This window comes from Parus major, chromosome 1 (genome assembly GCF_001522545.3).
Source record: "Parus major isolate Abel chromosome 1, Parus_major1.1, whole genome shotgun sequence".
Classification (NCBI taxonomy): domain Eukaryota; kingdom Metazoa; phylum Chordata; class Aves; order Passeriformes; family Paridae; genus Parus; species Parus major.
Window position 1 is genome coordinate 1,082,608 of NC_031768.1, and position 10,476 is coordinate 1,093,083.

Here is a 10,476-nt window from a genome sequence, read left to right on the forward strand (position 1 = left end):
ACAGCTGGGACTCCCTGGGCTGGGAGGGCTTTTCCAGCACCAGGGATTTAGTGATCAAAGAAGGACGAGGTGCTGAGGGAAGGGACAGCTCCATCAGCCAATTAGTCATTATTAATCCCTACAGAAATGTGTTTAGCCATTCATTGTAACTGCACTCTGGGATTCCCGACACAGACACTGCAGCGCTCAGGGCTGGCTGGCTGCAAGCATCTTCAAAACTTGTGAAAAACCGTGCTCACAAATGATTTTGTTCCTCTGTTGGTTATTGCCCTTTGAACAGTGCTAACAGGCAATAACCTCAGCTCTGCCTTCCCAGGGAAAATCCTGAACATCCACCCGTCCCTGCTGCCGTCCTTCAAGGGAGCGCACGCGCACAGGCTGGTGCTGCAGGCCGGGGTCAGGGTGACGGGCTGCACCGTGCACTTCGTGGCTGTGAGTACCCCCTGCACCCCTGCAATCCTCCCCTTCCAACATTGGCACCTCCCTGGCTCGCTGTAATCCTTCAGCTGGAGCATTTTCACCTGCTGGGAACTCCCTAAACCCTTGTGTTTGATCACCTGCCCTCTGTGTGCAGAACTTTGTATGGAGATTTTATTGGGACCATCCAGTGTTTGCTGACTCTGGAGAAGGAATGAAAATGAATAATCTGCCAGGAGTTTGTTTTCCCTAAGGAAACTTTTTCCCTAAGCATCCCCTGCTGTCTTGCACCTACTGGAGTGGGGGAATAGTTAATGTAAGGGCTTGGCTAAGCCAAAGGCTCTGTTAGACATGGCCCAAACTTCCTGGATTTTATCCTACAACCTGCCTTGTTTCTTGCTTTCAAGAAAAAGAAAAAATAGAAACAAACAAGGAAAAAAAAGACCCCACTGGAAATGGCACAGGATTTGTTAAGGAGTGATCTGGTGTTTGTGGGAACAGAATCAACCCTTGACAATTTATACTGCTCAGACCCTAAGTAAAGAAAGGGCAGAGATCTCTCAGCTTCAGAGTCATGTTTTTCAGGCCAGTGATCATTTGTTCTCCTTTGGCCACTTCTCAGGGTCCAAAGGTCTCTTCTCTGGCTCCCTTCTCCCTCTGCTGCTGAAATCTGTCTCAGGAATTTTGCTTTCTATTGGAAAGAGTAGAATTGTTTCTCCATATAGAAGGGACAACTATATTCTTCTCTATGCCATGACTCGGGGTTCCTCTGTGTGGCAGCTCCTGAGAGACAAGCAGGGATGTGCCCCAGCACTGTTCCAGGGAAGATCTGGATCCCTGTCCCAGCTTCATTCAGGCTCATTCCCCCTCTGGACTCAATGTCCTGCCCAGCCCAGCTCCTCCTGTCCCTGGCTGATGGAGTTTTCTGGAATAGCCTCATTGCTCCCTGGTGTTCTGCCTCCCTCCTTTTCCCTCTGAGCCCTTCCCAGGCCCCAGCCCAAATCCCAAATGCCAGCCCCAACGTGCGGCGTTGCTGTTGCAGGAGGAGGTGGATGCCGGAGCCATCATTTTCCAGGAGGCGGTGCCGGTGAAGCCGGGGGACACGGAGGCGACGCTGGCCGAGCGGGTGAAGGAGGCTGAGCACAGGGCCTTCCCCGCCGCCCTGCAGCTCGTGGCTAGCGGGGCCGTGCGCGTGGGAGAGGCGGGCAAGATCTGCTGGAAGTAGATCCAGGGTGGCCTTGGCTGTGCCCTTCACCTTCCTCACAGGGTCAGGGATTCAAATCCCAGGAATTCCGTCAGTGGGAATCTCGGGGCCGTTCCCAGAGGGTGCATCAATGGCTCCTGTAGGGGCTTCCTAGTTTTAATCATTTCCTTGGTTCAACATTTTTGGTTCTCAATCTGTTTCCTAACACCTGAACGCAGCCAGGTGGGTCTGAGTGGCCCTGGGGTGGGCTGGGGGATGTCAGGGCTGTTCCCTAATGGGGAACCCTCCTTGTGCTGGGAGCTGTTGCTTAGGGAAACTACAGTGGAAGAGACAGAGGAAAGCAGAAACCTCCACTCTAAAAACCTCATCAAACCAGGAAAAACTGGCCTCCCAAAACACCAGCTATTAGATTGTTCTTCATTTGCTTCCTGGTTTGATGGTGGTGGATCTTGTCCAGTCCAGGCCCTTGACACACCCTGTCATTTCCAAACCTGAACCTGCTGACTGTCAGATGTCAGCAGGATTCAGTGTCTGCTGCCCCTTTTATCCTCAGCATTCCCATGTGAATTCCCATGAATTCCCCTCAGCTTTGGGTTTTTATTTTTTTACATGAGCAGAAGGACCTGACACAAAACATGACCTTGGCTTGTGAAACATTCCTTAGGAATTGTGAAGTGCCTTTATTCTTGGACCAGTGTTTTCACCTGGAATAACACTGAGGGACACCCAGGAATTATGAACATTTGGAAAACAATTAGGGTTTTTGTGCAGCTCAACACTTGGGGTTTTCTTTTAATATTTTAATATAGTTATGAAACCATTTTAATGTTCTTACTGAAAAGATCAGGTTTCCCACACACAAAGCAGATGAGGTGGTTTAGAACTCCCCTTTAACACAGAGAAAGCTGATTTTATTCTGGGCTCTGATATCCTGATGGTACTCCCATGTTGGCATAACCTCCTTTGGGATTTGAAATAAAGCCTAATAAAGTTAAAAAAAAAATATTCAATCTACAAATATTTCCTTGGAATTGAACTCCCAGGGCTGGAGGGGGGAGGAGGGAAGGGACTGGTGTGGGGGCCATGGGTCAGTGGGGAGGCCACACAGCTCCAGCCAGGGAAAGCAGAGGAAATAAAGACTTGGAGGGATGAAATCACTGCCTGTGCAGGGAATCAATATCAAATTATTGATGAGAGCAGTTGGATTACTGCCAGAGAGGCCAGCATCTGTTCTAAATCTAATACCCATCTCCATCACAGGCACCTTGATCCAGACTCTGATATTTTGCCACATGAGGCTGATGTGAAAGGGGATTTCACAGGGTCACACAAGGTTTGGGTTGGGAGGGACCTCAAATGCCACCCATTCCCAGCTCTGCCATGGCAGGGACACCTCCCACTGTCCCAGGAGCTCCCAATGTCCAGCCTGGCCTTGGGCACTGCCAGGGATCCAGGGGCAGCCCCAGCTGCTCTGGCAATTCCATCCCAGCCCCTGCCCACCCTGCCAGGGAACAATCCCTGCCCAAGATCCCATCAAATCCTACTCTGAAGCCATTCCCTGGCTCCTGGCCCTGCAGCCCTTGGCCCCAGTCCCTCTCCAGCTCTCCTGGAGCCCCTTCAGGCCCTGCAAGGGGCTCTGAGCTCTCCCTGCAGCTTCTCCTCTCCAGCTGAGCACCCCCAGCTCTCCCAGCCTGGCTCCAGAGGGCTCCAGCCCTGGAGCAGCTCTGTGGCTCCTCTGGACAGGCTCCAGCTGCTCCATGACTTTGTTGTCCCACTCTTGCAGCAGCAGGTTGTGTTTGTGGTTTCTTTGGGAAACTCCCACTGCTCTGCCACAGAAATGGATCCCTTGGAAGGATGAATTCCCCTTGAAAGCATCAGATCAGTTTTACAGCCTTATCCATGTAGCACATTTTCTCCTTTACAGGTTTAAAAACAGAACAAAGCAATTCCAAAGCTGAAAAGCCAACCTGGCTCCCACCATGGATTTTCCAAGGGGGTGCAATGAAAGCTGTGAGCTCAGGGAAGAGGCAGGGAACAAAAACTTGGGATACCGAGACACCCAAGAGAAGCAGACGGAGAAGGGAAGGGGAGGGAAAACGAGCAGAGCCCCTCAAGGATCTGCCCACAGCCCCTGGTGTTCCTGAGGCTCCGCAGCGGCGGGAGAGGACGCTCCGTGTCCCTGCTCCTCCTCCTCAGGGCTCAGCCTGTGGCTCCCCCGTCTCCAGCAGGTTCTTCCATGGGCTCCCAGCCAGGCGGCGCCGCTGGCCACGAGCTGCAGGGCCGGGGGGAAGGCCCGGAGCTCGGCCTCCCGCAGCCGCTCTCGCAGCGCGGCCCCCGCCTCCCCCGGCAGCGGCTCCCGGCGGATCGCGGCCCCGGCACTCGGCTCCTCCTGCGGGGCAGAGCGCTCGGGAGGCTGGGGAAGGGCTGGGGAAGGGCTGAGGTGAAGCGCAGGGCTCGGGCTGTGCGGCAGGGGCAGCCCCGGTGCCGTGAGGGGCAGCCCTGTCACCGTGAGGGGCAGCCCTGTCACCGTGAGGGGCAGCCCTGTCACCGTGAGGGGCAGCTCCGGTGCCGTGAGGGGCAGCCCTGTCACCGTGAGGGGCAGCCCCGGTGCCGTGAGGGGCAGCCCTGTCACCGTGAGGGGCAGCCCCGGTGTCGTGAGGGGCAGCCCTGTCACCGTGAGGGGCAGCCCTGGTGCCGTGAGGGGCAGCCCCGGTGCCGTGAGGGGCAGCTCCGGTGCCGTGAGGGGCAGCCCTGTCACCGTGAGGGGCAGCTCCGGTGCCGTGAGGGGCAGCTCCGGTGCCGTGAGGGGCAGCTCCGGTGCCGTGAGGGGCAGCCCCGGCGCCGCAGGGCTGCAGCGGGAGAGACTCGGCTTTCATATTTCCAGGTTCGGCACTGCCTTAGAGTGTGGCTGAACTCCACACAAAGTGTCAGCAGGGTCTCCTCCCAGCCCAGGCACACACAACAATCCTTTCCCAGCCCCACAGCCAAGGGCACCGCTGCAGCTCCAGGCCCAAAAAGTGCAGCCAGCAGAGAACTGAGGAGAGAATCTGGGAGGATGGGGCTGCATCACCTGAGGCTGGAATTGCACAATGAACCCAATGTGGAAATGGACCAGAATTTATCAAAGTGTGAAACTCCTGACCCGGGGCCCATCTTGGCTGTAGCCATGGCCGGGCTCTTGCACTGCCTAAGGTGCATCTTCAGAAGGGCTTTTAATAAATCCTGACTTTAATCCTTTAATTCTGCTCCAGGGGCCTCTCAGGCATCACTGGCACACTCTGGGAGGAGGAGAAATGGAAAAGCCCCACCCCAAATTGCAAGGGAAGAAGACCAGGGCTTCAAGCAACCCCAAATCTTTCTGTTCTTTACTGGTAACGATTCCTGTTACCTCTGCCTGTTTCTGTCCCCAGAAAGGAAAGGAAAAAAGCAAATTCCTAATTTCCAAATTTTCCTAACTTCCCAGTTCTGAGGCCACTCACCAGGACGAAATGCACAGTGCAGCCTGCAACTTTTAATCCACTTTCCAGGGGCTCTTGATGGGCATTTCCATCCTTGACGAGTGGAAAAAGTGATGGAGAAGCATTCAAAATTTTCCCTGTGTGTGAGGGAAGGAAAAAAAAAAAAAAAAAAGATAATTTGAACTGAATTTCCTTAAAAATAAAATGATGTATGATCAGCAGTCCAAAGCCTGAGCAGTACTGCTCTGATCTGAGGGAATTCTGCTCTTCCAGGAGCACGGGTGCAGCAACATTCCCAAAGGAGCCTGTCCAGGTTAATGACAGTGAGTAACTCCTGAGCTCAGGAGCTGGCACTAAGTCACTGCCCCCCCCTTTAATAACCCACTGCTCACCCCTCCCTCACCTGGGGCACACACAGAGCTGTGCCAGGGATGCAGGGCACCACGGGAGGGAGAAATCCCTCCTGGGAATGGAGAAATCCATCTTTCTCCCCTTTTTCTCTGCAGGGGCTGAGTTCAGCACAATTCCCTGGCAAAGGATGGGATCAAACTCTTTCCTTGGGAAGGCACAGACCCACCCCACACCCCCATTGCTGCGGCAGCACGAGGGGTTCCTCTGGCAATCCTCAGCCAGAATCCCAACACAGCCCCAGTACCAGAGGGAATGGAAACAAAATCCCAACACAGCCCCAGTGCCAGAGGGAATGGAAACAGAATCCCAACACAGCCCCAGTACCAGAGGGAATGGAAACAGAATCCCAACACAGCCCCAGTGCCAGAGGGAAGCACAGGGCAGCACCTGCTGGAATTCCAGCAGTGCCAGCAGGGCTCAGGGATTTAAACAAAGGACGAGGAACTCTGACAGTGGAATCCTGGTGAGACCAACCACCCCTGCTTTAGTTTCTCTTTTACATTTAGTTTCTTACCTTTCCATTTCCGGAGAAAAGGGCTGGACAGAACTCTCATGAATCCTGACAGACAGATCAGCTCCACAGAGAATTCCTCCAGGACTCGGTCAATGGTGCTGTCGAATTCCGAGCGACTCCCGTACAATTTGTGATCGATCACCTGGGGCAGTGAAACACAACAAAAACCTCATCAAGGAAACAGCTCCGAGGGATTGAGAGCAGCTGCTTGGGGAACAAACAGGAACAAACTGGATTACAAGCAGGGTACTCCATGATTTGAGAGGGTGCAGTGAGGTGGGGTCAGTCTTTTCTGTCATGTCCCAAATTAAAGGGTGAGAGGAAATGGCCCTAAATTGCACCAGGAGAGGTTCAGATTGGAGATTAGAAACAATTTTTTCCTTTTAAGAGTGGTCAGGCACTGGAATGAGTTGCCCAGGGAGGTGGTGGAGTCAATTGGCCAGACCCTCTGGGAAAGGGGAGGAGGAGATCCTTTATTTCTACCCCACTTCCCATTTTCAGCCCCCCAGGTGAGTGCTGATCCCTGACCCTCCTGACCTTCAAACAAGGGGCTCACAAAAAAAAACCTTTGTGCTCTTGCCTGTGAAAATGTAAGTGATTTTTGATATCATTTTTTCTTTAGAGATGAGTCAGAAAAGTGTCACATGAATCCGACTCAGGAGCTGAAGGAACTGCTGAACCCCTTCCATGCAGGGCCAGCCTCTAGCAGAGTTTATTTCCATCTGTGCACAGCTGTAAAAACAACTGCTCAAACCCACTTGATGTCAGAAGGGGGAGTTCCTGCGTTTGACATCCCAAGTCATGGAATGTTCTCAGACAATGCTGATGGTCCTTGCCAGGGGTTTTTGTGGAACAAACCAGAACAAATTCCTGTCCCAAAGAGCTGCTTTGTGGCCCACAGGCAGGAGAAAACTTGTATGGTGCCACTGAAAGGGACTGGGCACAATGTGAGACACGGGTTTTTATCCTGGAGAGAAGCTGCAGGGAGAGCTCAGAGCCCCTTGCAGGGCCTGAAGGGGCTCCAGGAGAGCTGGAGAGGGACTGGGGCCAAGGGCTGCAGGGCCAGGAGCCAGGGAATGGCTTCAGAGTAGGATTTGATGGGATCTTGGGCAGGGATTGTTCCCTGGCAGGGTGGGCAGGGGCTGGGATGGAATTGCCAGAGCATCTGGGGCTGCCCCTGGATCCCTGGCAGTGCCCAAGGCCAGGCTGGACATTGGGAGCTCCTGGGACAGTGGGAGGTGTCCCTGCCATGGCTGGGGTGGCACTGGGTGGGATTTGAGGTCCTTCCCGAGCCAAACCAGTCTGGGATTCTGTGATTTTAAGGAGGGATCAGCCCAGAAGACAACACCTTTCCATGCTCTGCAGAACCTGAAGTTTGACTGATTCCAGCCAAAGCTCGAGGCTCATGGGCTGCAATCCCAGACCCAAATCATCCATTTAAATCCCTTCCCTGGGATGGAGCACTCGCTGCCAGCTGGGCAAAGCTCGCAGAGCCCAGTGAGGACTCCCAGCTCTGTGCTCCAGCCACGGATCCATGGGGAAAGCTTCACACCAGAGTGAAACCTCGATGGCTCAGCAAGCATTTCCTGCCCAGCCACGGGCTCAGCAGCTGGGAATAAAGGGGAGCAGGGAAGGAATCCTTACCCTGGTGGGAATGCCAGCGCGGGCCGCGCTCCGCAGCTCCTCCACGCCGGGTCTGTTGGAGATGACCAGCACCAGCTGGGCACAGCTGCCCGGCTCGCGGGCAGAGCCGATGAGCGCAGACAGCGCCGTGCCTCCAGCGGGGAGAGAGCAGAGGGTGGGGGGACATGTCAGCACCCAGGGCCCTGGCAGGGGCTGCTCAGACAAAGATCTGCCTGTCCACAAACAGCACCGAGGGCGGGGGCACTGATAAAACTCAGGTTTTAAGCAGGGCAACACAACTCCTTGACTTGTAGTCAAAGTGAAACCCCGGAGTTTGAAGGGTGTGGAGTTTCCACTGAAAGAAAGGCCAGGTGGGCATGGCTGAACCAGCCTCTCCTGTGTAAGGACATTCTCTGTGCCAGGACAAGTGACAGCTCACCTGCTCCAGAGACAAGAACAGCCACCTTCACCTTTCTCTTTCTGGGCTGGATCTCAGCAGTGCTGTCCTTCAGCAGCTGCTGGGGGCTGCTCAGCTGCAGGGCCTCTGCAAGATTCTCCACTGCAATGCGAGAACCTGCCCCAAACACACGAGGAAAGTGTTAGAGTTTACCTTTCCTTCTAAACTGACTTTTATTTGTATTTAGGTGTAGTTTATTTGTAGTTTATTTGTAATGTTTCAACAAGAAATTGTATCAGCAATGAGTTTATGCTGGCAGAGACAGAGCTCCAAAGGGATTCAGAGCTTGAATAGCCCAGATCCCAGGAGCTGTGCTGGTCTCTGGTGTCACCTGCTCACAGAGTTGCTCACAAAGGCCCAGGCATGGCCTTCTCAAGGATTAGTCCCATTTTTTACACCTCTCATGCTGCAGAAGGACACCAAACACGGTGCTGATGGAGCTGAGGTGGCATTTTGGCTGCCCAAACTGTTGGGTTGCCAGGGGGCTTTTGGTTCATGTCCTGCTGGATGTCAGTCAGTGACACACCAGGATTCAGACTGACCATCACCACACATGGCTGTGCAGAGCTGTGGCTTGGCCTCAACCTTTACAGGGATCTGTGTGAGCTGGGGAGAGGTGGACAGGAGGGGAGTTGATTGCCATGAGTGTGATGAAATATCCACAGATTTTTGGAACAATCAGCACAGGGATTTCCTGAAGCCTCAGGGAGGGGAAGAGGTTATCCAGGTGCTGCCACTCTGAAACAAGAACTCATTTCTCATTTATTTAATACCAAAATGTAGATTTTGGGGTGTCCAGAAGCCTCCAGCCTAGTGAAACAACAGGAAAGTGGTGTGAACTACACAGACTTTGGAACAGGGAGTCTCTTCAGTCCCACGAAGACACTTGCTCACCTGTGTGACAAGGGGCAACCACCTTCCCAATCAGCCAAGCCTCCTGCTGCCTCTGGATGTCCTGGAGAACATGCTGGGCCAGCTCCTTCTGCACGACCAGGACGGCCCCAATGCCACAGGGAAAGCTCTGAGCCATCTCCTCTGCAGAGAGGTTCCCCTCCTTGTAGAGCCAGCAAAAGATTTCAGGGATCTTCCAGCTGAGAGCATCTGGAAAAGATTGAAATTGGTGTGTGGGCAGCACAAAGGTTTGTTAATATTTATTATTTACTATTTAAGATCTGCAATGACAGTGATGTGTCACAAGAGACCAATTCTTACTGCCACAGAATCCCTGGAATCCCTGGTGCTGGAAAAGCCCTCCCAGCCCAGGGAGTCCCAGCTGTGACCTGTCCCCACCTTGTCCCCAGCCCAGAGCCCTGAGTGCCACGTCCAGCCCTTCCTTGGGCACCTCCAGGGATGGGCACTGCAAAGCTCCCTGGGCAGCCCCTGCCAAGGCCTGAGCTCCCTTTCCATGGGCAAATTCCTGCTGCTGCCCACCCTGAGGGGACCTTAAAGCCCATTTCAATCCATCCTCTGCCATGGCAGGGACACCTTCCACTATCCCAGGGTGCTCCAAACCCCAGTGTCCAACCTGGCCTTGGAAATTTCTTTCTTTCCTTTCCTTTCCAATTTCATTCCAGAGAAATACAACCCAACACACAGACAGCTTTCTTTCCCTCTCCCCATTCCCACTGTATTTTTACACTCACATGAACATGGTTTCTTTACTATTTCAAACTTCTGAATTCTTTGCCCAATTTTGGCTTCATCAGAAAAAGTTCTGCCCTACTCATGGATGTCACATGTTGTGGGGAAGCAACCAAAAAAATGCATTAAATGTGTGTGTGTGTGTGTGTGTGTGTGTGTGTGTGTGTGTGTGTGTAGCAAATTGTGCAAATTTTTTCTCCCACCAAACCTCAGTATTTGGTCAAAATGTTTTGTTTGGAGAGGTGTCCTGAGGAACACACAATCTTCTCCAACACCTTTTTTGTCCTACAGCTGTGCTGCCCTTAATCTCCTCTGGGATTTCCTTTCTCCAACAACGAGTGGGGCTCATGACTTGGAAGAGGAGAGGTTTTGGCAGCCCCTTGGGAAGCACCTGCCTGGGGCTGTTCCCCTCTGCAGGGCCATTTCTGAGGATTCCACACCGAAGCTGGGAGCTCAAGGCCGTGCTGTGCCCGAGTTTTGTCCCACACTTACCCAGGACAGCGCTGAGGTGCTCGGGCAGGAGCCTGGAGATGCCCCCCAGGAGCCCCTCAGCTGTGGGGGCACAGCCCTTCACGTGCCCTGAGCGAAGGACAGGCAGCAGAGCTGGGCTGAACATTTTCCCTGGGGTCAGCAAAACATCTCCTGCAAACAAAGGCATCACTCAGTCCTGTTTAAAACCTCAGGAGGGGCTTACAATCAAAACATCACAAAAGGGTTGGGCTGGAGGGACCCCAAATCCCACCCAGTGCCA

The 10,476-nt window shown here is 53.5% G+C and overlaps 2 protein-coding genes across 5 annotated transcripts in view; one reads left to right on the top strand and one right to left on the bottom strand.

The window, feature by feature from the left end:
• The window catches only part of GART (phosphoribosylglycinamide formyltransferase, phosphoribosylglycinamide synthetase, phosphoribosylaminoimidazole synthetase), a 34,829-nt gene extending 32,198 nt beyond the window's left edge, over positions 1-2,631 (top strand). For all 3 annotated transcript variants that reach the window (XM_015618802.2, XM_015618793.2, XM_015618783.2), the window contains 2 exons: positions 317-432; positions 1,460-2,631. In XM_015618802.2, coding sequence (XP_015474288.1) covers positions 317-432; positions 1,460-1,642 — 299 coding nt within the window. In that variant the 3' untranslated portion in view covers positions 1,643-2,631. The remainder of the gene's footprint in view (positions 1-316; positions 433-1,459) is intronic.
• A 672-nt stretch (positions 2,632-3,303) lies between these two features.
• LOC107200385 (trifunctional purine biosynthetic protein adenosine-3-like) overlaps positions 3,304-10,476 on the bottom strand; it is a 25,121-nt gene continuing 17,948 nt past the window's right edge. For both annotated transcript variants that reach the window (XM_015618816.2, XM_033517602.1), the window contains 7 exons: positions 10,218-10,367; positions 8,979-9,185; positions 8,067-8,201; positions 7,649-7,779; positions 6,005-6,146; positions 5,101-5,216; positions 3,304-4,010 (listed from right to left, as the gene is read on the bottom strand). In XM_015618816.2, coding sequence (XP_015474302.2) covers positions 3,732-4,010; positions 5,101-5,216; positions 6,005-6,146; positions 7,649-7,779; positions 8,067-8,201; positions 8,979-9,185; positions 10,218-10,367 — 1,160 coding nt within the window. In that variant the 3' untranslated portion in view covers positions 3,304-3,731. The remainder of the gene's footprint in view (positions 4,011-5,100; positions 5,217-6,004; positions 6,147-7,648; positions 7,780-8,066; positions 8,202-8,978; positions 9,186-10,217; positions 10,368-10,476) is intronic.